Genomic DNA, 25408 nt, shown 5'->3' with positions numbered 1-25408 from the left:
TTAACCTTGTAGTTAACTGGGAGCTCTGTCCCCAGGGGAAACTCTTCCTCGTTGCACTAGGGACCAGCCGAGAGAACCTCTTACCAGTCCCTGCTGTCCCAGACAGTAGGAGTTAATGTGCCTCCTTTCTCAGCCCTGCCTGCTGGGCAGGTTATGCTGTCTGGGTTCGGCTGCCAGTTCCAGTTTCTACCTGCAGCCATTGCTCTCGTACCTGGGAACAGCCTGCCCAAGCTTGGTCCATCTCATGGCTGTCAGCCGTTCAAGGCCTGGGGAAATGATCTAAGCATCCATTGTCTCAGAGGAGCCCTGCCCAACCATCAGGGACTGGTGGGAGCTGGGGACCTGTCTCTGGGGGTCTGGGGCATGCTGCCCAGGATGCCAGTGCAGGGCAGCAGGTACATGGCACTGGTGTGGAAAGACCCTCTCTGCAGCTTCTGGAGTGCTCCCAGCAGTGAGGTGTGAAAATCCCACCTGGGACCAGCAGGGAAAAGCTTGATGTTTATCCCTTCCTTGGCTCCCCTTGCACCATCTCCCTTGCCCTGCTTGCCAGCTGCAGCTGGGCTTTGCGAGGCAGGAACAGTCTCTGCTCCAAAGCACGCTGTGGCTTTGCAGCACGTCACGTGTCCGTGCTGGCTGGCTGTCCCAGGAAGTCAGGGCAGCAAATGAAGAGGCTCATTGCAGAGGGTTTTCCCCTCATTTTGGTGCAGCTCAGCTCCCACAGGAAAACGTGGGTGCCGGAACAGCCCGTCCCTTGCAGCCTATATGCAGATTCGGAGCCAGAGAACTGGGGAACTCCTTCCTGCCTGCTCCCCCCTACCTGGGGGACTCTCATCTCCTCTCTGGAGCAGGGTTTGCTGGTGGGATGAGGATGGAGAGTTGTGGGGTAGAAATACCTAAGACAGCTTGGAGCTTCTTCATGGGCTCCCAACCTCTGGGCATGGCCTGTAGCCCACCCAGAGAGGGAGCAGGGGGCAGCTGGCCACGTGCTGTCCCCTCCGTGTGAAAGTTCCCTCTCAATCAGATTATCTGTGTCTCATCTTGCCTTGCCGCTCTGGCCCTGGCTGGGAGCTGCTCGGATCCAGTGCTAAGCCTCTTACTGCCCAAGCCCGAGGTCACCACACAAGGGGACATAGCGTGGGGCACTCTGGCAGCAGCTGCCAGGCAGCTGCCGCTGCTGAGATGTAGCGGGGGGGGCGAGGATGTTTTCTGCAGGGATTTTGCATCCATCGGAGGCTGGCAGATGGCAGGATTAAGAGGCGCCAGGGATTCTGTCCCAGGAGAGCTGACAGGATTGGAGGCACCCCTCTCTCCAGCATGGCTTCCAGCAAGGCTACAGGTTGGCCTGTGGCCAGGAGATGCTCCAGCAGAAGCTGCTGGCATGGACCCCCTGCCTGGGCTCAAACAACAGCGTTACCCGCCCACAAGTTTTCTTGTTGTTTGAACAATGGAGGAAGCAGATGTGGTGAGGGCGGGTGTCAGAGGGCTCCCAAGAAAGGTGCTCCCGCTCTGCGCTGGGTCAACAAGAGCTTTGCTCCCTGGCTGGCGGTAGGTCCGGGCTCCTGGGGCTCGGTGCCTGCACGCAGGGGCCAGAGGGTTCGGAGCTGCCCTGCCCTGCCCTGCCCAAACAATGCTCCTCCATGCAAGGCTTGGCGAGTGCTTTCATGATTTATTTGAAATTCAAATCCATGCCCAGACCCAGCAGTCAAGGTGAAGGCTGCCGGGAGCTGGGCCAGTGCAGGGGAGGAAGGAGGGAAGCTGGGCTCCCTCTCTGTGCCAGCCTGAGCCATGCACCCCACAGAGGTACAGGTGGGGTACTCTTAGGCTCTTGCAGCCAGCTGGGTTGTGCTGGAGGTGACTCTAGACTGGGCTGGGTTAGCACCCCAGAAGCTGGAGTGTGGTGCTTGATGTTCACTGAGTGGCTCCAAATGGAGAGACAGCCTTGCTGATCCCAGCTCCGTGGGCATGTCACCTGTGTTGACCTCCATGGCTGACTGAAGGGGTGGTGGCACAGGTGCCAGTGGGGCCCCTGGGGTCTGCAAACGCTGAGGCCATGGGCTGAGTGTGTGGGGTGGAGGGATGGTGGTGGGGCAGCAAAGCTGTGGAGGGGGTGGACGGTGCCGTATGTCGGGCAGCCAGGTGTGTTTATGGGGAGGGCTTGCTGACCACTCTCTTTGTGTCCCTAGACTCCACCTTCCCCACAAAGGTGTCCTCCCTTGTGTACAGGGCAGCCAGCCTGGCCGATGGGGATCCAGGAGGATAAAGCACCGACCGGCGGTGTATAAGTACGTGGTATTTTTATTGGCTTGCACAGGCTGTGCAGTCCCAGCAGCTGCCTCAATATTTCTGCTCAAGAGCTCTCCTCCCTCCCACCCACATCTGACCCCACATCACCCTCTTGTGTCTACACTAACCAAGGCTGCCGAAAGCCAGGCTGCCTGACTGCTGCCTGTGTCACTAACCTTGTTCTAGAGGGCAGCTTGCTGCTGGACTTTCGTCAGCTAACATTGGCAGTCTCTGTTTTGCTGATGTTTGTGGTGAAGGTCAGTCGAGGCCTTCCTTCTCCATATCCTAGCTGTTGTGGGCATGAGGGCCATAGCACCTGGACCCTGTGCATGCTGAGTGCTTTAAAGACCTAAGATGACAATACTGAGAGAGTGGTTTAACCAAATGGCTGAAGCAGCCTGAAGTTCAGCAGGGCTAGGGCTGCCAGACATGGTGGGAAACTTGGGGTCTGAGAGGTAGTCACGATTGCTGGGACGTAGTTGCTGTATGGTAGCCAATACCTAGACTAGCTATGTTTTCAGGGGCTTAGGAGTGCTCCCGAGGAGAGGTGGAGACAAGTCCCAGGCCACCATCCCAGGCTCCCTATGCCATGGTCTTTGTGGAGCAGCACATCAGTCTGGTCAGGATTTGTCTGTGCTTGTGTGAATGCTGTGCAAAAACACCATGGTTGAAGACCCCCACTGAGGACTGCTGCTTCCTGGATTCTACTAAATAGTTCTCTGGGTATCACCCCATCTGCATGGTGTCCTGGGCCTTTCCAAGTGTCCTGCTTGGTCTCCAGCTTGCCCAGCCTTGTAGACAGGAAAGTCTCATGTCCCAGTGCTGCTTGGGAGTGCCCTGGTAGGAGATGTTGGGGGCGAGAGGCAGCATGCCTGCTTCTCGCTCTGCAGAGGGAGGTGGATGGGGTTTGGAGAGGCCCAGCGTGCCGTGGGTTGAACACCAGAGGGCACGGTCGCTCCTCAGCACTCTGCTCTGCAGCTTCAGCCCTGTCCCTGGGGCTTGCTTCAGCTGGGTCTTGTGGCGTGTCCTCTCTGCAGGATCGCTGGTCTTGTCTCCTTGCTCCTGGTTTTGCTTTCTGCTCTTCTGCAAGAGAGAGCTTTGCAAAGCGTCTGTGTGGAGCTTTTTTGTGCTGCCGTGGTTGAAGTGGCCGGTGAGCTTTCTGGCTTAAGCCTGTCAGTCGCTGCCGCGGGCTGGCCGATGCTCAGAGGCAAACCTCCAGCTGAGGCAGCTGTCAGCCAGCTCGCTGCACAGGCTTGCGTGTTCTGGTCGCACTCAGAGCCGCACAACGGTACCTGCCCAACCTCCACACCTGGAGCCTGGGTTGCTCCCCCTGCTCTGGTGGCCTCCAGAGCACCTGGTGTCACCCTGTGGGAGTGAAATTTGGGGAGCAGAGTGAGGCAGCCCTGTACTACCAATCTGCAGTGAAGTGTTAGCCCACACTGGGAACGGGGAGAGGAGTCAGCTTTCTGCACCGACAGCCCCTCTTCCCCTGGCATCTCCTCTCTGAAGAACTGTGCGAGGAACAAGCCTGCCCGTGAGGCTGCAGAGGCTGGCAGACGTGGTGATGCTAGGGCAAGAGAAGAAAAGGAAGCTTGGGAGAGCAGATATGCTGAGGGCATTCAGAACAAGAAGGGCAGAGGGGAAAAAAGAAAATCAACTTCTGCCCTCCCATTTGTAGCAGAGGGACAAGCTGACACTTAGCAAAACTGAAAAGTGACAGATTTATATCACTGAAAGGAGTTACTTTAATTTTAATGTGAGGAGGAGGAGAAAAAGACTTGATATCTTGCTGCCACTTAGTGAGAAAGTGAAACCAGAGATTAGACTTGATATCAGTAACAGGGTCACAGTTAAACCAACAAATGCTTTTTGGGTGGTAAGTCGGCATGTGCTTTGCTTAGTCACAGAGTCAAGATGAAGGCTTGGGACGCAGAAATAGGAGGTATCTTTCCTGTCTCAGCCTCAGGCTTTGCTGAGGGTTGCCAAGGGGGAACAGGTTTCTTGGGGGTGCTGAGCAGGCCCCTCCTTGCAGACACCTGCAGGGGTTGCCACTTTTGGTGTGGTTTCGGGTGCGTGGGACCAGGGTCTCCTCACTTGGAAAGCTTTGCTCAGGGCTGCATGGGGCTGGGGAGCCCCTCGGCTCAGAGCAGTGGTTTCTGCTTCAACACAGCAGACTGAAACCTGTGACAGCAACACAGGGAGATGGAGGTCTCCCTCGCCACCCATCTGCCTGTGTGCGTGTTTGTGGGGTGAGGGCTTAGTAAGTCATGGAGGGAAGGAGGAGAAAAGCAGCAGGAAGGTTTGCCTGTCTGGCTTGAGAAGAAGGCTTTTGGGCTTTACACTCCAGCTGCCTCTAGGAAAAGGGACTTGGAGAACCAGTGACCTGCTCTCTTGCTGGTCTGCTTGACTTGGAAGGGATTTGAGGCCCGGGTAGAATCAGCCCTGGGCATCCCTCTGGGCTGTTTCCATTTGGAAGTCTGGGTCCTGCTGGCCCAGGAGGGAGGTGGGACTGTGGCGGGGGTGAAGAGCAGCAGGCAGTGTGAGTGGAGGTCTCCGCTGTGCATAGACTGCTGGGGACAGGAAGAGCAGGGTGGGCACAGAGGAGCTGGAGGGAAGCTGCCTGAGCTGGAGGAGGGGCTGGGGAGGAACATCACACATCTCTTAATGGCCAGCTTTGCTTTGGGCAAGCAGCTAGTTATAGCAAGATTTTAATTTCCTCTTTGATAAATACACCAGGAAAACATCCTGCTGGTCCCAGCGAGTGGCTCTGAACAGCAGAGGACTGAGGGCTGTTCCTGGAGGCACTTCTGCAGCCTATCCTCCTCAGCCTCCTTCTCCCATGGTTGCAGCCAGCACCGCAGCCACCCTGGGTCTGCGAAGATGCTGGCACCTGCTTGGCTGCTGGTGGCATCTGGCCCTTTCCTGGCCCTGGGAAAGGGAGGTCCAAAGGACATGTACCTTGTGTAGGGAAAGGTGCAGAGCCCTCCATCCTTCAGCAGCTGCCAGGTTTGAGGGGAGAGAGGGCTGAGCAGCACCAAACATCCGCAGCAGCAGCCTGCCCTGGGGTATCTAGCTCCCCTTCCCCACCACTGCAGTGAGAAAAGGGCCAGACGCAGCCCCTGCAGTGGTGGAAGGGCTTGCTCGCCCCCAGCTCCTGACACTTCACAAAGGCTCCTTCTATCGTGACAGAGATGGCAGTGGTGGTGGCAGCTCAGCCATCAGGCCCGGCTCCCCTCTGGTTAATGGTTTCCTGTGAACTGCTTTCAAGACGCCCATCGGGGAAAGCAGCTGGCTGCCTTTGCCGCGCTGGCAGCAGCCTCCCCTGATGTTTTGTTATGATCGTTTTACTGTAGTCTCCCTCCAGGCCCCGAGGACACTGGGTATGGTCCAAACATACGCACGCTCCTACAGACTGAGAAGAAGAGCTCTGTCTCTAATTTTAGCCGTGACATGTAGGCAAGACGGGGCAGACAGGAGGAGGCTGAGTGTGAAGGGACGAGGTCGCAGCTGCGGCCGCCCGCGCTGACTCACTATGGCCACATGCGTGGCTATCAGCTCCCATTGCTGGCTAAGTGACCAAAATAACAATAGCCTGTGACTCACGCCTTGTGAGGATCATGGAGTGAGCTGGAGTTCAGCGTGAACCCCCCTCCCTTCTCTGCAAAGGCCAAGGTGGAGGTGGGTTTTGTGGCCCCAAAAAGGAGCTGGATTGTGTTCAGCCAGGAGCAGGGCGCTGAGGGGGAGCTGGGGGACCTGGATAGCATCAAAGCACGACAGGAAAGTCCCCACCCTGGCTGCCAGGGGTCCCATGGGGGATTTGCAGCAACAAGGGGAGATAAAAAGCTCCTGAGGCATCTGTGGAGCCTGCCCGGACCAGGCACTGTTGGTAACTCATGCTTTCCATGGCAGATGACTAGGCTCTCATCAGACGTGCAAACACCTTTATTAAAGTCCCGAGGAGGATGGGAGAGAATTGCCTTCTTGGCAAGTTACTCCCCTTATCCTCCCCTTGCTGCTCCAAGGGAAGCACTGGCATCCTCTAACTGCTTCAGAGGGCAGCTGGGCGCTGGGGGGACCCCTCTCTTTCTGGGCCCCCACTGGTGCATGCACCTCTGGCCGGGGACGAGCTGCTCTTGGGACTGCTCTGAGAGGAAGTGCAGTTGGTTACTTTAACGAGCGCTGTCAGGGTTTGCAGTGCTGGGAGGAGGCGGAGGGAGAAGCTGAGCGCTTGCTCTCCAAACTAGGACTTGGCTGGGGAGGGCTGGCTGGTCGCTGCTGCACGGCCACCGCCACCCGCTCGCTCGGCACCTGCAGGGACCCCAACACCTCTCCGGATCAGGTCACGGGGGCTTTCCCCCACACTCTCCCCTTCTTTCCTCCTCCTCTTCCTCCTCATCCCCCGCGTTTGCTGCTTTTGTTTGTGCTGGGTGGGGGATGGGAGAGGGCTGGGGGAGCCAGCCTTTAGTTCATGGATATGGTCTGAGCAGGTGCTGGGTCCTGTCCTGCTGGGGAAAGGCAGGGGGGAGCAGACCCCAGAGTGATCCCCAAGACCCTCAGCCTTGCTGCTGCTGAGCCGCGTCTGCTCCTGTAGGCAGCTGTGAGCAGTCTCCAGGGCTGAGGCAGGGGTTATGCGAAATGCCGCAGCTGTGGTGGCACTCCGTGGCACCTGGCTTTGAAAGGAGAGTAGGGGTTTTCCCTGCCAGAGGTGCATTTCCAGCCGCCCAGTCTGCTGCCTCTTACGGCACCGGCTGCATCCTGCCAGCCCGTGTGGCTGCGAGTGGGAGAGGGCAGCAGTGTGGAGAGCTAGTCTGTGCCGCACCAGGACGCCTGGACCCCAGCCACTTTGCCCTGGGACAGTTTAGGGACACAGGACACATCTCCCTTGGTGCTGGTGGCAGTGAGGTTCCCTGCTTCTGCTGGCAGCAGCACGATGCCCTTCCCGATCTCTGCTGTGTGCTGGAGGGAGGCATGTAGGTCACAGCTTTCTGTTATCAGTGCTTATAGCTCAGCGCCTGAGGCTCTCTTGGCTTTGCTTTGGGAGGTGCAAAGGTTTTTGCATGCCTTTGGTAGGTTCCGAAGACTTCCCAGCCCCAGGAAGTGCTGCCTGTGATCTGCATCTGCCACGCTGTAGCTTTGTCTTTACACCGGGTTCATCACCTGCTCCTTGGGGCTGCTGCCCGGGGCAGATGCTTCGTGTTGCCCTGCCCAGGGACACACGGTGCCAGCATGTCGTCCCCATGTGCAGGGCTAAACCCAGGGCTGCTTGGGGAGTTTGGATCAGACAGCTGGGCTGTGGGACCAGCCTCCCCCTTGTGTCCCTCCTCTCCAGGAGGTGCGGAGCTGTGTGGACTGAAAGAGGGAACCAGCCCTGGGGAGTGTGGTGGGAATCTGCTGAAGAAACCACAGGCGGGACACCCAAACTGCCAGGGTACCCTGCTGAGCCCCCCGATGCTTTGCTTCATGTATGTTGCTCTGCAAAGGGAGCTCAGAGGGAGAGAAGAAACTCTCACAGTCGTTCCCAGCCTGTGTTGTTGGTCCTGCTGATGGGACCAAAATAGAAACTGCATGGTGGCCTCTCCCCCGAACCGTGCTCTGCCTCGGCCCCAGCATGCTGGTGATGGTTGCTCACCCTTAGCACTTCATCCCAGATTAATTCCCTGACCAAGACTGTCAGTCTTGCTGTTTGGCTCCACAGTCAAACACAGCAACAGATTGTTTAAATCAGGGCTGTCAGGTTTCTTGATAACTGGGAGGCAGATTATTTACTGTAGTGGCAAATAAACTTCATAATGTTATGATGGTGGAAAATTGTCAGGGAACATGAACTACTGCAGCCAGCCCTGGTGCCTCCAAGGCAATTGCTTTGGTTTAAAATAAGACAAAACACTCTCTTACATGGATTTTCAGAAGGAAATCACATTGTTGCAGTGGGAAGGTTACCCTGAGCCTTATGGCTGGCAAGCTCTTGCCTTTATGAAGCGTAAGTGGAGGGTCTGAGCTAGGCTGGCTGAATGTGCCTTAAAGCACATCTCAGGTTCACACTGAGAAAGCGGCAGTGAGGAGAGGTGACACCAGAGTGTTGTGTGGATCTTGGGGAGAGGTGAGGTGGAGCTGCTGCCAGAAGGATGTAGGGTTATGCTAGGAGCTATAAAAAAGCCTCAGGCCCTTCTGCTCACAGCTTCTGTTCTCCCAGAAAGCCAAACTTGAGAGCGTTTTGTGGTGAAGGGCCAGGCGGGGGTGTGGGGTGGCTGATCCCTTTTGCCTTGCCTTGGTCGAGGCAGGGCCAGTCCGTGGGGACCATGCTCAGGTCACTGCATGGCCTTGAGCAGTTCCTTCCACCTGGCTTTGCCCCTTGGAGAAGTTTCCCATGACAAGCTGCAAGGCTGTGGTATTTTTTTTCTTTGCCTTGCCTACAACCAACCCCCTTCAAGGAGCTGCTGGTCCCTGTCCCTGCATCTGTCCCCTGCCTTGCCCATTCAAAGAAGGCAACTTGGAGGCTGTGTCTCTTCTGTGTGGTGTCCCCAGCTCCCGATGGAGTGTGAATACCCTGAAAATGGTGTGAGGTTAAAGTCAATGACCGTGTCTCATCCCTGCTATGGCCTGTGTGGTGATCCGCCTGGGGCACCCACAGTCAGAAGTGATGCTGAACTGCTGATGTTGAGCTGTCACTGCCAGCTGGGGTGTGCCATGAAATTCCTGTACCCCGAAATAAAGCCCATGGGCAAGTTTTGCTTCTGGCCACCTTGTACAGGGATCCCATTACCTTTTCATGTCTGGGGTGTGTCAGGGTGTTTGCATTGGGTCCACAGTGCTGGTACTGCTGCGATGCTGTGGAGCAGAGATGTGTGTGTGGGAGCAGGAGGCTGCAAGTTGTGCTCTTGCCCGGCTACGTGCAAGATGGGTACAAACTGGCCGAACTGAGGTTGCTGCCTGTGCCTAGTGAAGCAGTACAGTCCTAGGGCCTCCAGGTTGGTCAACCAAAGTGCCCAGTAGCACTGACATGTTTCTGAGCAAGTTAGCAAAGCCTTTAGATGCTGCTGGGGATGCCTTGCTCTTGCTGTCCATGCCCAGTAGCTCTGGCAGGGGCCTCTACGCAGCCCCCTACAGAGAGGGGTGCCTGGGCAGAGACCTGAGGGCTGGGGGGAGGTCCTCTGTAGCTGCAGGCTGGTTTCTAAGCCCTTGGCTTGCTTTCTCACTAGGAGGGAGGTCTGAAGTTCTCTGGATCAACCCCGAGGCTCCCTGAGAGACAGGTGGGGATCTGTTCCCCTCTGAGTGCCTTGCAAGGACCAGAAACTGCCATCTGCAGCCTGGAGTGGCAACCTGAAGGTTGCAGCAGTAATCTCCTCCTCTGCAGTACGAGGGTGGCAGTACAACTGAGGATGTCTCTTTGGCCACAGATTGCCCTGGGAATGTCATGCTCTTGCAGCTCAGGAGCCTGGCAAGTGAGATGTGGTAGGCTTTGTAGGTACTTGTTGCGGTAGGTCAAATGAATGAATCCTAAAATAGAAGGTGAGCACAGCCCGTAGCTCACTTCTTACAACGCTTTGAAAGGCTCGTGATTGGGATGGAGCCTCCCGACCCCTGTGCTGGGGGAGCTGCATCTCCTTGCTTATGCTGGACCCAGCATGGGGGAGCTCCTGACTCTGTTTTATTCACATGGTGTAGGAGAGATTACAGCTGGAATGGAAATTTTGAGTAGAAACAAACTGCAGAGAGTTTAGGAACCTGCTGATTGCTGCTCACCTCACCGCAACCAAAGCCCAGAGGTCTGCACCACATCTTGACCATTGTGTTCCCTTCCCCATCTGGCACAGGGGCACCTTCCTCAGCAGACATCATCTGTGCAGGCTGCTCTTCTTGGTGCAGCAGAAAGGACTGGCCAGGGACCCCAAGGGAGAGGAGGAAGTCAGTGACTGGTGCCTGAGAGCAGGGACAGGATCTCAGCAGGGGTAGCATGGGGACAGCAGCATACATGGGAAAATTGAGTATCAGCACTGAGAGGAGGGGGAGGAGGTGTTGAGCTTGTGATGGAGACCCAGGCTGAAGGCAAGTGGTGGTATGTCAGCAGGGCAGGGATGAGCAGCAACTCCCTGGATGGGCTCCTGGGCTCTTGTCCCTCAGTCGCTCTGGTGTCCTGGCAGGGAGGAGACAGAGAGGTAGAAGCCCAGGAGATCCTGGTGTCACACAGGGGTGGCTATAAATAACACTGACACTTTCCCTGTGGTTGAGCTGTACAAGTCAAGTGTCCTTGCCAGGGGAAGACAGCTTGTAAACTGAAATGGGCTGCTGTTTGCACACTGCCAGCTCCGGTGCCACAGCAGCTCCCCAGCACCCACAGCAAGCTGGGACACATGATGGGCACTCGTCATGGAGCAGGGCAAAACTCTCGGACTCATTTCCCTTGCTGTAGCCCTGTGGTTGGAAAAATGCTTTCCACTCAAGTAACTGGAGCTTTGCTGAAAGGTCAGGAGGAACTAATGGTATTTTTCAAGTCCACACTTCTCTAGGGTTCAAGGCTTGTGAGTCGTGCTGCTGGCAGTGTCCTGCAGAAGGGTCCTCTTGCCAACCCTGGAGCCAGGAGATGAGTGCCAGCTTTAGCACTATATGAAGGTAACCTGGGATCTCTCTTGCTTCTGGGTGCTGGCAGGAAGAGACCAGGCTGCTGGAAGGGCATAGGAAATAACAATGTAGAGCAGGGATGTCAAAATAATTTTCACCAGGGACCCTATCCGCCTCGCGGTTGCCTTCAAAGGGCCGAACGTAATTTTTTGACTGTATAAATGTAGGCAAAAATGAGTTTGACACCCCTGATGTAGAGGAATGGCTGAGCAGGCCTATGGCACAGCGTCCTTCTGCATGTCTGTGGGCACAGAGGGCCTGTTCAGTATGGTACATGGGAGTTTGCCTAAGGCTAGTCAAGCAAAGCAGAATAATGGAGCTGAATATCAAGAAGGTCCTCCTGATGTGGGCAGAGCCCATGCTTTGAGAGACATTGCCTGTTTAGCCCTAGGAGTCAGCCTGTATGGTTTTGGAGCTATCACCACTGCAGGAGGGATGGCTGCTGCCTGTAGGCTAAGACAGTAGGGTCTCTGTATCAGGTAATCCTCAAGCTTTGTGTCCACTGAAGTTCTTAGGGCATTTAGATCCTGCCACCAAGGTTAGCTCTGTGCTTAGACTCCGAGTACCCAGGGAGCTTCCTGCAGCAGCCCCTTCCTCCCCCAGCTCTTGAGAGCAGCACTGCTGCCTGCCTGTGCTCCAGAACATGTTCCTGCTTCAGCAGCATCTTGGCCCACCAGTGCCAGGCAGGGAGCATAGGAGGCTGAGGAGCTCTGAGGGGTCTGCTTCAGAAGAAAAAACCAAAAACCTCCCAGCAGCTCTGACTGCAGATCATGAGCTGCTGACTCCTTCCTCATTCAAAGAAGGAGATGGAAATGATAGTGCAAAGCTGCTTCTAAGTTGATATCCTAGTGCGTGCAGCAGTATTTCCTTTCCCTCCCACCCTGCAAATGCCAGGCTGTCTCCCTCCAGCCTCCTTACCTAACTAAGCTGAGCAATGCAGTCTGCAGAGCAGCAACAGGCACTGTCCTCTGTCTTGTCTCAGCAACAGACAGTGGAGATCCCAGAAATCTGTTGGTGTTAGGCCAGGGGCTTCTGGGGATTAGCTCCTTTCGGGCTCCTCTGCCCAGCGTGTGGTTCCCTGGCTGCTCTGCATGGAGCTCTGCTGGTGCACATCAACTCGGGGCACCCCTGGCAGTCAGTCCATCTGCTCCGCCAGTGGCAGCTCTCAGTACCTGCTATACATCATTTGGAGCTCAGATTGAAGTGAGTTGTGAGACATGGGTGTATCTTCACCATCGTATCTGCTGTGTGGTGCTGTTGTGGGCAGTCACATGGTTGCCTGGTAATAATCTTCACCACTGCTGGCCAGAGCATGGGTCCATGTGCTACTTGCAGACAGCCCTAAAGATAAAATGGACCATAATCAGTTAGTACCCAAACATAAATGTCAAGCCAATGTTGTTCTAGCAGATTTCCTCACGAGACTGCGGTGCAAAAAGGAAGGAAACTGTGTTGAGAGATCTTCCTGCCTGTAGCAGCAGCTCGGCAAGCAGTACAGCAGCTTCACGCTAGCGGAATATCTGGGGCAGGAGGGATCATCTGTTTGGCTCATTTGGGATGGACAGTAGGTGTCCCCCAGCAGCTAAAGCTGGCAAAGAAGGGTCTGCTGCAGTGTGCCACACCCAGGCAGTGTTCTCTCTTGGGTTTTCTAATGTTTTATTTGTTCCAACAATTTTTAACACCTATTGGTGATGATGCAGTTTACCGTGCATCATCATTTACTGTGCACCACCCTGCAGATGATGAGAAGGAACAGGAATAGAGCACTTCAGGGCTGGGGATGGGCTGGAAGCAGGGTTATCAGCAAAACATGCTTTTGCCCTCTGCAAAGCTGCATGGGTCTTGGTGGTGTGATCGTTAGCTGGTGGCCAGGTAGCGCTGGAAGCACCTGCATTGCTCACTGTGGTGGGACTTGAGAAAGCCCTCTGAGGACGTGGCACCTGGTTTTTTCTTTCAGTTTAACCAGGCTTGATTTGCCCTGATGGTGCTCTCTGAACTGCAGATTCCTCTGGAGGGCATCAGTGCCCTTCCTTTGTTGCGCTACTTTACACAGACGTGGCAATAAGTTTGTTGTGTATCAGGCTGGAGGAGACCCAACCAAGCCTGACCTTCTCCAAAAATACCAACTCAGCTGTGTGCTCGTCCAGAAGAAACAGAGGTACAGCCCAATGGGTTGCTTGTGGTACCAGCACTAAGCAAAAGCTTCAGTTTGCAGTTCAGAAAACAACACATATGTCCCATTGTACATGCATATCCCGAAGAAAAAAGGGAAGCATCTGACAAATTTGCCTGTTTGCGTGGACCTCAGGGCAGTGGAGGTTTGGGACAGGGTGTTCTTCTGAAGGTCCTCTGGTGTTGCTGGCCTGCAAGCAAGTGCATAAAAGAGCATGAGAAGGGAGGAAGGTAGAAGCGAGTGCAGCAGATGCCATCCATAGTGCAGTGGTGAGTGGTGTGCCAGTACCCCTGTGATGTGTAGAGGAGCTGCCTTGTACAGCATACAAATTGTTGAGAGTGACAGTGGTGGCTTGTGTGTGCCTGCAGGCTGCCATGATCAGTCCCCTGCATTGGGAGCAAATGAAGAGTGAGAAATTTGCTTCTACCAAACTGTGGGCCTTGGTGTTTTTTTTTAAATAGACCTCAAATAAATCCTCTCTAGTGTCTGAGTGAGGCAGAGGCTGCAGAGTGGGAAGCGAAGCACTAGCTCAGAGGAGGGGAGTGCTGGAGCAAGCCAGATTCAGCCCCTTCCACCCCAGCTTTTGCATGCCAAACTGCCAGCACTGAAACTGCTGTAGGACCTTCCACCTGTGTCCTGGGGCTTTCCACAAACTGCTGCAACGTCTGGGCAGCCTGTCAACCTGCCCTCAGGCTGGGCAGGGAAAGCTCAACAGCCTCGGTAAAGCTCTTTCCACCAGGACAGGGAAGTTTTACACAGGAGGGATGGGATGATTTTCCTAGCTTTCCTGCAGACTACTCCAGCTCTTCCAGCCTCCAGCTCTCCCAGTCAGCTTCTACTAAATCTGCCTGCCTGCTTTTACTTGCCTGTTTGGTTTTCTTCTTTAGGATTTGCAAAGGCTCATTTTCTATTTGCTGAAAATGTGATGAGGCTGGTGCTTAGCCAGAGTGGTTCCCATGGGGAAACCGGGTGGACCAGCACCAGGAGAGAGGTGGGGATGGTCACCAGGACTGCAGGGGCTCTGCTGATACCGCAGCCGTGAGCAGGGGATGCAGGGGCAGTGTCACCCAGGCAGTGACACCCACCCTGCGATTGCAGCACCCTGGTCTGAGCTGTGAAATTCAAGGAGCAAGGAGGAGCCCCAGTGGTGCATCTTCCCAACAAGTGGGTCCCAGCCCTGCCACGCACCCTGGGTGGCATCGCATGTTCCCTGCTTTCCACTTCTGCCCTCTGTCCCCTGCCCTGAGCCCTGTAGCCCAGCCCGGGAACTCACAGAGGAGCCTATTTAATTCCTGGTCTCTGTTAACAGCCACCGTCTGGGTCCGATGGAAACCTTTTTCAGGTGGCGCTTCGGGAGGAAGGGGCCGCGCCGTGCCAGTGCGGTGGCCGTGCCCACGGGCAAGGCGCGGCGCCGCTCGCAGGCCGGGCTGCCCTCCGCCTCGCTGGCCCAGCGCCGCCGCGGCTCGGCCGCCCCGCTACCCGCGCTCTCCTGCCTGGGCTTGCCCCGCCGACCCCGCCCCGGGCCCCGCCGCCGCTCCAGCACCACGCCGCCCTGCCTCAGCCCGAGGTTCGCCGTCCAAACGAAGCGGGGGGGCCGGGGACGAGCCATCGACGCCCATTTGATGGGTCCCTCCGTCCTGCTGGCCAGCCTCGTCCCCACCGGAGAGGGGGGCGGGGCGCCCCGCACCGACAGCTCCGGCTCCGAATCTCCGGAGGATGGCGGCGATGGCGCCGAGCGGGGCCGAGGCGAGCGCTGTGCCGAGGAGCGCTGGCTGGCCATGCTGCCCCGTCTGCGGCCGCTCCAGGCCGGGCTGCTGTCGCGGGGTCCCCGGTGCCTGCGCCGCGTCTCCTCCCACCGCCTGCCCACCGAGTGCGCGTACGGCCGGGCCGCCTACGGCTTGCAGGGCCGCTACCGCCGCCTCAGCCAGCGCCGGCGCTCCAGCGACGCCCCGCGGCCTGCCGGGCCGCTCACCGCCGGCCGCCCGCGGCTGCTGGCCCAGTCCTGCGCGGGGCCGGAAAGCACCGGGCACCACTCTGCCGCCCTCCCCGATTGCCTGGGGCCTGAGCCCGCCCACCACGCCGCCCCGAACGGCTGGAGCCCCCGGCTGCTGTATGTATGGCGGCGGCAACAGTGAGGGATGCCTCGGGGTGGGGAGACTGGGTGCAGACCCAGGCTTGACAAGGAAGGAGGGAAGGGGCACTGTGCTGCTCGTGTTCCTGAGCATCTCACACTGGGGCCAGCGCTGGCTGTGATGCTGTCTGTGCAACCTGGCCGTGGGCTGGAGATACACACTTTCTCCAGCTGGCCAGTTCTGCTGTTCCTTTCCTCCATGCTAGCACATCTGGGAGAAGCTCACTAGCCCCGAACAGATGACTGCTTTTTTTCCAGCTGGTTGTACTGGTCCCCGAAAACATCCCAGGCTCTGAGGTGCCTTCACCTGGGAGAGCTGTGGGGAACAAGGGCTCTGGGTTGTCTCTACAAAGGCAGCTCCACAGCTCGGTGGAGTGTCCCAGGCTGTTTTGTAACAGATCTGTCATCACCAAGGGCTTTGACCCAGCAGGCCCAGGCTGTGCCTTTTGCCGGGTACAGGGTATCTTTAGCTGAGCCATCAGCAATGTGGCCAGCACCTCTTTGGCCCACAGGGCTGCCTCCCAGGATTGCGTATTCCTTGGTCAGGGGTGCTGGAGGTTTGTCTCACTTCCAGCCACTTGGTCCTGAGGGTGCTTTTCTACTTCAGTCTCACTGTCCATTCTAGAAGCAGGTTGTGCTTTGCCCATATGCCTTCTCCCCTGATCTAATAGCCAACCCTCCTGTGTCTTCCAGGAAAGCTATTGCCAAGTCCAGCCTCCAGCACATGGTAGCCCAGCCAAACCCGGCACTAGCCCTGAGGAGCGACTCGGAGAGGCAGATACGCAACACTGTGGACTGGAGCGTAAGTTGTAGCACGTTTTGATGGGTGTTGCCTGGAATGAGCTCCCAGCCAAGAAGCAGCAGGCTCCTCCTGGGCTGAGGCTTCCCAGGTGACTTTGGCTATGACACATTTATGGCTTCCCTGCTTGCCACCAGCTGGTGCCAGCATCTGTGCTGCTGGCAGAACCCCTTGATGCTGCAAGGAGAGTCTGTGCAGGCACAGGTGGTTCCTGGGAGGATGGCATAGCTGCTCCACTGCCAGCTCTTCTGCTTCTGGCAGCCGAGGTCTTCTGGTAGCTGGGGCCAAGCAGCGGGAGCAAGCCCTGCTCCTTTGCAGGGAAAGCCCAGCAGGTTTCAAGGTGCACCCTGACATCCTAGAACAGAAGCTGTTTCAGGAGAGTCCCCTGCATTGAATTTGCCCTGATGTCTTCTCTCAGGGAGAGATGAAAGCAGCTGCCCTGTGCAGGACACTGCCTCTTGGCTGTAGGTCTTGGAGGTGGTTTCCTGGGACCTTCTTGTTTCCAAGAGGTGGTCCATGGCAGCAGCTCTGTGAGGTTTCCTCTGTCCAGATGTTGACCCTGGTTGTTCTGTGCATCCTGTCTCCTGGCCTACACCTAGCTCCGACTTCCCACCCCCCAGCATTCTCCAGTATCTTGTCCCTCACACAAAGCGTTTTAGGGCCTCAGATGCCCATCTGGAAGTGCTCTCAGAGATGTTGTCTTGTGCCTTTCAGGAGACTGCTGTCTATGGGGAGCACATCTGGTTTGAAACCAATGTCTCTGGGGACTTCTGCTACGTTGGGGAGCAGAACTGTATGGCAAAGATGCTGGTGAGTCACTGGGGGTCACCTGCCGCCTGGCAAGGGCTGCAGGTGCAGGCTGTACTGCTGCCCAGCAGGGCCACCACAAAGGTTTTTCTGCTCGGGGACATGCAGGAGTCTGGGGGGCTGCCAAGGCAGGGATTGTGTCCTTTTACCTCTGCCTGCTGGAGGGCTACATCCCCAATCTCTGCCAGCACTGGTGCTCAGTTTGCAATGGGAACCTGATGCAGGGTTACTGCTTGCCCAGAGGTGATATGATGATATACCAGGGAGAGACTGCTGGAATTCTACACCCTTAGAGGGGCAATCTAAATCTTCTTTCAACAGAGGAGAAAAGTGAACTCTAGAGACACAGGCCTGGTGCCTCCTGACCCTGCAGGCAGCACTGCTCTTACAGGGTTGCTGCAGTCCTCCCTCCCAGCTTTCAGGCTTCAGTCCTGCTTGTGGTGCTGTACGTGGAGCACTGATGCCCTCCTGTGCCTGTCCATGGGGCTACCATGGGAGCCCTGTGAGCACCTCACAGACCATTTTCTATGGTGCTCTCAGGCAATGTCAGAAGAGGACAAGGACTGCAGGACAGGACAGTAGGAGAGCACTTCCTTGCTCTGTCCCAGACTTGAAAGCATCTGCTCTAGGCACTTGCTTAGATCCCTTCACTTGCAACGAGTCTAGATGGTGTCTAACTTTCCTATAGGACTTGTTCTGCATCCTGAAATATATGAAGGAGATGTGACGGGAGGCTGAGCCTGCTGGCTTCTGAATGCTGTTATTTACACACGTTTTTCCTCTTTTATTCTCATCCTCCAGCAAAAACCTCTCTCCAGGCGTAAGTGTGCAGCCTGCAAGATTGTAGTGCATACACCCTGCATTGAACAGCTGGAGAAAGTGAGTAGAGCCTGTTAAGACCTCTCTGTGGCTTGCAAAGCTTTATCAGCCTTTTTCTGGGCAGCTCTTCCTCTTAGGTAGTGTAACACAAGAAGACTGGGGAACTGGAATTTGTCATTCCAAAGAGGGGTCTTCTGAGGAGGCAATACTAAAAGGAGCATCTAGTGACTTGTTTGGGACCCCAGGCCCTGTTTTGTTCAGTAACAGAGATATATGAGGGGTTTCATGGCAAGCACCAAACACCTCCAGAGGCTTTGGGCCTGGAGTAAAGTCAACTCCAGTAGATTTTCTTTGGGTATGATGATTTTACTGATTCCTGTCATGTGTGTTCAATCTACAGATAAATTTCCGCTGCAAACCTTCCTTCAGGGAGTCAGGATCCCGGAATGTACGGGAGGTGAGAGATGTGCCTCGGGTGCTGCCCACATCTGCCCTCCACTTTTCCATTTCAGTGGCAAAGATGTCAGATGCTGCCAGCACGTTGCCCATCAGAGTACAGGCATCATGCACTCCTGGCTCCAAGGGGGTGGTACAGTAAAAGGGATGTTTCTTTGCAACGCAGCAGTGGAGACTGGGTGCGAGGAGTGAGGAGCTCACAGGCAGCAAATGTAGAGCATCTCTTGGTTTGCATGTTCTAAAGCTCCTGCATCTGCATTTGATGAGCCTGAAAACAGTGTTTTCTGGGAGAGTTGTTTCCCCCTTCTGCTGGTCCCCAAGCAAATAGAGGAAGCTGTGACAAATAGCATGTCCCCAAGTCTCCCACAATTTGGAAGGGAGCAATATGGGCTCACTTCTTGGTTTATCACTCAGCCCTGACCTGGGTGCTGCAGATACTCCAGGTAGCAGTGGAGGATGCCCACAGTGGTGCTGTCAGACTCCTTGAGTCCATGTTTTAATATGCTGGGCATAAGCGGTGGCCTGAGACCTGTCTGCTGAACTGTGCTGGTGGAATCACCTGTCAGCCTTTGTGCTTCACCCTCCAGCCTGTGGAGCCAGAGTAGCCCACACAGTGGTCTGGGATAGGTGTGGATGGCTCAGTCGTGGGCCACTGTGGTCACACAGCTGCTGCCCCTACACTGTGTTTGTGTGGGCACAGCAGACGCAGGAGGCAATAGGTACTCAAACCCAGTGCTACTTGCTCAGAAATGCCAGTGTGACCTGGTAAGGTGAAGCTTTCACCATTTGCTTTAAATGTTTCTTTCTGTTCTTCCTTTGCTTCTCCTGCTGTGCAGCCCTCCTTCCCATGTCACTCTTAGTCCAGCTCCTTTACTTGTCCTTCACTTACTTTTGCCTTCTCCCAGAGGGTTGGGACTTGTGCACGTGAGCAACGGGCGTGCTCCAAGAGCAGAGGTCCTGGCTGGCCTGGGTCTGTTCCTCCTGCCTGTTCCTGCCTTCTCTCACACACTGAGCCTTTCACTTTCTTTTTTTAAAATTATTTTTTGCTTTTCCATTTAGCCCATAGTTGTCCGGCATCACTGGGTACACCGGAGGCGGCAGGAAGGGAAATGCCGGCAGTGTGGCAAGGTAAGAGGGCTTTTTTTTTTTTTCTTTCTGAGCCTAAAAGAAAGCTGAGGTCAAACCAGAGATAAGAACAGGACTGGGGACCAAAGACATCTCACTATTCTGTTTGGCAGCAACAGTCTACAGCAACACCAAAACACGTGCCCTGTTCTGCACAGTGAAGCGCTGCATAAGTGCATGGAGTTGTTCTCCCCCTGGGCCAGATCAGTCCTGGAGGGGACTGTCGTCCTTGCATGCTTTCCTTGGGCAATAGGGACACCCCTACAGAGCGCAGTGGCCTCCCTAGTGCCATAGTGGTGGTTTGGGCTATCTGACAGGGATCCAGAGGGCTCCAACTGTGGGCATGCTTTCTTTATTAACGTCTCTCTTGGTGGTGGGAAAGTCCTGTTGGGATTGTAGAAGGGAATTCCCTAAGCCTCTTAACTTTCACTCCGCAGGGTTTCCAGCAGAAGTTTGCCTTCCACAGTAAAGAGATTGTAGCCATCAGCTGTTCCTGGTGCAAGCAAGCGGTGAGCAAAGACCCGCTTGAATGTCTTACCAGCCTACTCTGCATCTAATGACCTCTGCTTTCTGCTGGGACTCCCTGGGCTGCTTCTCTGCAGCCTGCCCTTAACAGCTCCTCTTACTAGGAGGGGCTGTACTGTGGTAGCTGGGAGTTCCTATGAGAAACTTTCTCCTCATTGCTTTCCCATTACAAAATTTCTGTGTGGTTTCCTCCAGCACTCCCTGCACTGGCATGGGGGAGCTGGGAGGAGCAGAAGTTGACTGTCCCCAACAAACTGAGCAGCTGCATTTTCTCTCTGTCTCTTCTCCTTCCCCAGTATCACAGCAAAGTCTCATGTTTCATGCTGCAACACATCGAAGAGCCCTGCTCACTGGGGGCTCATGCTGCTGTTGTCGTTCCTCCCACCTGGATTCTGCGGGTCCGACGGCCCCAGGTAACCCACCTCAGCTCTTGCGGCTTTTGCACAACTCCTGCTTGCCCAGCAGCTCCTCACCAAGTTCTTTGGTTTTTTTCTTTTCTCTCTAGAATCCACTGAAATCTAGTAAGAAGAAGAAGAGGACATCATTCAAGCGGAAATCCAGCAAAAAGGGGGCCGAGGTAAGAGATGGGGGGACAGGGAACGCCCTTGTCTTGGAAGGGTACAGAGGCTGGGCAGCGAGGAGCAGGATCAGAAGAAAAGGGGGCTTTGCAGGGTCTGCACTGCGGTTAAGGAGGGTGAGGTGGGGGCAGGGTGCCTGCTGGCAGGGCAAATCCCAGCTATGAGGCTTGCGGGGTGACTGGGACATTATGTTCCACCCATTCCTGACTGTGCGTGATGTTAGGGCTTAGCTGGAGGTAGGAGTTTGCATTTCCCTGCATTTGTTGAAGGACCTGTGCTGTCTCTTGCAGGAAGGGAGGTGGAAACCTTTTGTCATCAAGCCCATGCCAGCTCCTCTCATGAAGCCCTTGCTGGTATTTGTGAACCCCAAGAGTGGTGGGAATCAGGTATGGCTTTGTCCTACATCTCCCTGAGAAAGCAGCTGTGTGGGGGCATTTCCATTTGACTACTAAGTATTGAGCATGGTTTTGGTGATGTGTCAGCTGCAGAAGATGCAAGGCAACCCCCACAATGCTAGTTTGCTGCCTGGAAATTTCCACCTAGGCCAGGCTTTTTCTGAGTCCTCCCCAGGATGCTATTGTCTTGGCCTGTCCTCAGGACCAGGTGCCTTCTCCTGTTCCCTGCTGAAGTCTTCCTTGTCCTGACAGGGAGCCAAGATCATCCAGTCCTTCATGTGGTATCTCAACCCACGGCAAGTTTTCGACCTCAGCCAGGGTGGACCCAAGGAGGCGTGAGTACTGATGGGAGCAGCACCTTTCTCTCCACCATCTCTGCTCCACATATTTCTCTTCGAGTTCTTCCCATGGCTTGTGAAGGCTGGATGCTCCATAGATACCTTGCACAAAGAGTCCCAATGATTTCATACTTTGAGAGATCTCTCTAGGATACCTTGCAGTTGGTCAGCATTTCCTGCTGGAGGGCTGGTCTAATCATAAGGCTAGTGGCAAAGAGACCAGCTGTGGGGTGGCATTCCCAAATCTAATTCATTATGTTCCATTAATGTCACTTGAGTGTTGTCTCCTTACTGCGTTTCGGCTTATCTCCATGTATGTGGACTGTGGACACCCTGCTCTTCCTACGCAAGAGCTGGTGAAGCGAAAGTTGCTGTGGCTTTGCCCACTGCTGTGAACTGCTGTGGTGATGGGGAGGGGGACACACGTGCTTTCGTGAATGCCACGGGCTCTGCGTGGGCAGGGAGCCCTGCAGCCACTGTGTAACACCTATGGTGCCTTTGCCCTCCCCTCCTTACCCACTCCATTCCCTGCAGACTAGAGCTGTACCGCAAGGTCCACAACCTCCGGATCCTGGCGTGCGGGGGAGATGGCACGGTGAGTCCCCCAGCCCCTTCATGCCTGCAGTGCCCTTCGCCCTAGGTCCTGCCAGTGCCAGCAGCAGCCCTGCTTGCTGTATGTAATCCAGAATGGGGCAAAATGTGCCCACTGTGTCCGTGGTCCAGCTGGTGACATTGATAAGGCAAGATTCCTCTTGCACTGCTCCAGGGAGTGCTTGTCTGTGGCCTCTCTGGATTTCTAGCCCTTTGGGGGGGCCAGTGTCCTCACTGGGTTAGTGGTATCTCCTGCAGCACCTGCTAGGAGCATTTAGGACTGAATAGCCTTGGTGGTGGCCAAGGTGACCCTGTCTCTGCCCTTCTGCCATCACTAGTGCTCTCAGTCACCTCCGCCTGCCTGCCAGTCCATGAAATAACCAGCTGTTTCTTTGTGCTCTTTTGCTTGAGCAGGTGGGCTGGATACTCTCCATTCTGGACGAGTTACACCTTAACCCACCTCCTCCTGTGGCCATCCTACCTTTGGGGACAGGGAACGACTTGGCCAGGACGCTGAACTGGGGTGGGGTGAGTGATGGGCACAAGAGCCTGCTGCTGTCAGAGCGGGGTGAGCGCCTCGACTCCAGTTCCAGACATATGGATGGGGATTTGCATGTGCTGTGTGTTTTGACTTTCCCTGAATACAGACCAACAAATAAGTGCCATTTGGATGTTACTGTTCCTCTGACTTTTGAATTATTCTGCATTAGATTGTAATCTAATAGGACATTAACAAAAGCAATTCTTATTTCTAACTTTGGGAGATCTTCAGAAGGAATATGTATTGTTTTAAACTTAAAGTCATGCTTTGTTGTGCATTCAAGTGAAATCAATCTTTTCCACATCTTTTTGTTCTGGGATGTCTTCCCAAAGCCCACTATCCCTCAGGCATCTCTGCAGGAGGCAGGTAGGAGACTTACCAAGTCTTGCTCTTCACCAGGGTTACACAGATGAGCCTCTGTCCAAGATTCTGTCGCATGTGGAAGATGGGAACATTGTGCAGCTGGATCGCTGGAACCTCCATGTGGAGCCAAATCCTGATGCAAACCCTGAGGAAAAGGATGAGGTGGCCACAGACAAGGTGGGATACCTCCACTCTGTGTTCATTCCCTGCACTGGGGGTCTGCGTTCTTCTTCAACCACTGGCTCAGGCTGTCCCAGCACCTGGGGCTACAGCATTGGGTTGGTGTTTCACTCTCCCTTCTTCACTTCCACTCCTCTTCTCATGGCTGTAACCCACAGCACTCATGATGAGATGTGTAGAGATCAGAATTGAATGTCTAACAGAGGTTTTTAACCACAGCTTGCAACAGGTGTAAGCCCAGTCTCCTCTGAGACTGGTTCTTTAGGAGAAACATGGGTGAGAGAGCAAGGTTTGTCCCCTTGGGCTACATCCTTTACCCCTAGGAGCCAGGGGCCAATCCATCGTCTCAGGCTGGTGACCTCTGTATTTTCCTGGGGAGAAGACAAGTACACTTCCTCAGCCTCCTGAGCAGCATACGTGGCTCTGCTATAGCCTGACCTCGTCTTTGCTGGGGCTATACACTGGCGGCCTCATCCTTATTCCTCTTTTCCATTTCAGCTCCCCTTGGATGTCTTTAATAACTACTTCAGCCTTGGCTTTGATGCGCGGGTGACACTGGAGTTCCATGAATCCAGAGGTACGGGGGGTGGCAAGGCAGGGGCAGGGTCTGTGGTGAGGAAGTGCCCGAGAGGTGCGCCCATAAAACGTTCCTCAGGAAAATGAACAAGAGGATTGCCCCAGGGACAGGCCTGGAGGTAAAATGTGAGGAGCAAGTGGAGGCTGCAGAGTGGCAAGAGGGGTCCCTGCGTGGGAAGGGAGCTGGGGGATGCCTCCCAGCCAAGACTGGCTGCAGAGCTGTGTCTGGGGAGACCTGGCAAGTGAAGTATTTCTGTGTGCAGGCCAATGACCTGGACTTTTTTCTCCTTTTCCTAGAGGCCAACCCAGAGAAGTTCAACAGCCGGTTTCGGAATAAAATGTTCTATGCTGGGGTGAGTGTGTGGAGGATATCTGTGCATGCTTTCATTAGCAGCCTTAGCATCAGCTGGAGCATGGGTATGGCCGCAGCTCCCGTCCGCACCCTCAGCTCACTCATCCAAGTTAACACGGGCCTCCATGTGAGGCCAAGCTGAGGCTCCCCCTGAAGCTGCAGAAAGGCTGCAGCCCTGGGAGCTGCAGCTCCTCTTTGGCTGCCAGTGCTGCTGGCGGTACAGCTTGCTCTCTGGCCTGTGGTGCAGTTGCTGTCTTGATCTCCTGCCACTATTGTTCTTGTTTTCTGGCTCACTGATGGTCACCCGCCGGGACCTCCCCGGAGCTGTCAGGGGGCAGGCTGTCCCCTCTGCAGAGGAATGGGAAGCCTTTCCATAGAGTCCCCATGCTACTTTGGTCTTTTCTTTTATACCTTGGGGCAGTTGCAGCTCCCTGGCTAATTATGCTGCCCTCCTGTATCTCACCTCTAGAGCTTTGTGCCTCAGTGTTGCCTTTGTTCATCCATCTCCCCGTCCTCAGTGTACCTCCTTACCCAGGTGACTGAGTGATGGGTATTTCAGCAATACTGAAGGGCCAGTGCTGCTCTGCATGATCTCACATCTCTCCTGCTTATGGTTCCTATCCTCTCTGTACAGTTAAACCTAAATGGCACTCTATGATCTGTGTAAGAGAGGCCTTGCTGTCCTGATGTCACATCAGCTCTGTTTCGTGGTACTTCATTACAGCTTGAGACTGAATTTGTCTCTTGTGACTTGAGTCTCTCCCTGAAGGTGACTCACCTTCCCTAAACCTGGGACTGGGCTGATAAGGGAGTACTGGAAGGTGTTACTGAAACTGAGGTGCCTCAAGGTTTTTGGTAGGCAAATTGATCAGAGGTATGGATCAGGTTGTTTTGGTAGGGGGAGAGAAGAGGGCTTCTGCCAGTGGACAAGGAAGGGATTTGCTCCTCTCAACAACTGAGGTCTGAAAGTCGGTGGCAGGCTTCCTGGCTTCTCATTTTGGTGCACATCTGGATGCTAACAGTGTCTCTTGTCTTGACAGACAGCCTTCTCTGACTTCCTCGCTGGGAGCTCCAAGGACTTGGCGAAGCATGTCAAGTTGGTTGTGAGTGTGCAGGGGTGCTGTGAGCCAGGGAAGGGGGTGGGCTGTGGAGGGGCAAGGAGCACATGGAGTGTCTCTGGGTTGGGGAGAGGATGTCTTCCTTGGGAGCATCAGCTTCCCCTGCCTTGGAAGACAGGCACTGTAGGGAGGAAAGAGGGGAGGCGATTTCCTCCCAAGTGGGTAGGGTGGGCCAGGCCCCCTCATTCAGCAGCCTGAACACCCCTGTGCTGTCTCCAGTGTGATGGGACAGACCTGACCTCCAAGATCCAGGACCTGAAGCCCCAGTGCCTGGTCTTCCTGAACATCCCCAGGTGAGCAGCACTAGGACCTGCCCTCATGTGCTGGGTTCCTCACCCCATGCCACAGATCCCTACCTGGGTTTGGGGTGCCTGTCCTTGCAGTGCTCACCATCTCTTCACAGGTACTGTGCAGGCACCATGCCCTGGGGCAACCCCGGGGAGCACCACGACTTTGAACCACAGCGTCACGATGATGGCTGCATTGAAGTTATTGGTTTCACCATGACATCCCTGGTGAGTCAGTGCTGTTGCTGGTTGCAGCCAGCAACCAGGAGAGTGACTGGTCCCATTGACTGGGTGTCAGCCAGCCCCCCAGCTCCACAGCTTCCCTCTGGAGGAGTTGTGGTGCTGGCCTGTG

The 25408-nt window shown here is 55.3% G+C and overlaps 1 protein-coding gene across 4 annotated transcripts in view; it reads left to right on the top strand.

Annotated features, from left to right (window-relative positions):
- The window catches only part of DGKZ (diacylglycerol kinase zeta), a 53779-nt gene that overhangs the window by 13162 nt on the left and 15209 nt on the right, over positions 1 to 25408 (top strand). For 2 of the 4 annotated variants that reach the window (XM_071809154.1, XM_065838482.2), the window contains exons 2-19: positions 15900 to 16008; positions 16720 to 16815; positions 17614 to 17691; positions 18032 to 18088; positions 19147 to 19215; positions 19650 to 19721; positions 20034 to 20150; positions 20243 to 20314; positions 20606 to 20701; positions 20963 to 21045; positions 21583 to 21643; positions 22054 to 22167; positions 22580 to 22720; positions 23222 to 23300; positions 23597 to 23652; positions 24692 to 24754; positions 24989 to 25062; positions 25173 to 25284. In XM_071809154.1, the coding sequence (XP_071665255.1) occupies positions 15900 to 16008; positions 16720 to 16815; positions 17614 to 17691; positions 18032 to 18088; positions 19147 to 19215; positions 19650 to 19721; positions 20034 to 20150; positions 20243 to 20314; positions 20606 to 20701; positions 20963 to 21045; positions 21583 to 21643; positions 22054 to 22167; positions 22580 to 22720; positions 23222 to 23300; positions 23597 to 23652; positions 24692 to 24754; positions 24989 to 25062; positions 25173 to 25284 (1549 nt within the window). Of the gene's footprint in view, positions 1 to 6492; positions 6623 to 13365; positions 15186 to 15899; positions 16009 to 16719; positions 16816 to 17613; positions 17692 to 18031; positions 18089 to 19146; positions 19216 to 19649; positions 19722 to 20033; positions 20151 to 20242; positions 20315 to 20605; positions 20702 to 20962; positions 21046 to 21582; positions 21644 to 22053; positions 22168 to 22579; positions 22721 to 23221; positions 23301 to 23596; positions 23653 to 24691; positions 24755 to 24988; positions 25063 to 25172; positions 25285 to 25408 lie in introns of those variants that run through there. The other 2 variants (XM_071809153.1, XM_065838480.2) reach the window with 2 other exon arrangements.

The sequence above is a fragment of the Patagioenas fasciata genome, chromosome 5, assembly GCF_037038585.1.
Source record: "Patagioenas fasciata isolate bPatFas1 chromosome 5, bPatFas1.hap1, whole genome shotgun sequence".
Lineage (NCBI taxonomy): Eukaryota > Metazoa > Chordata > Aves > Columbiformes > Columbidae > Patagioenas > Patagioenas fasciata.
This window is presented reverse-complemented; position numbering and strand designations above follow the sequence as displayed.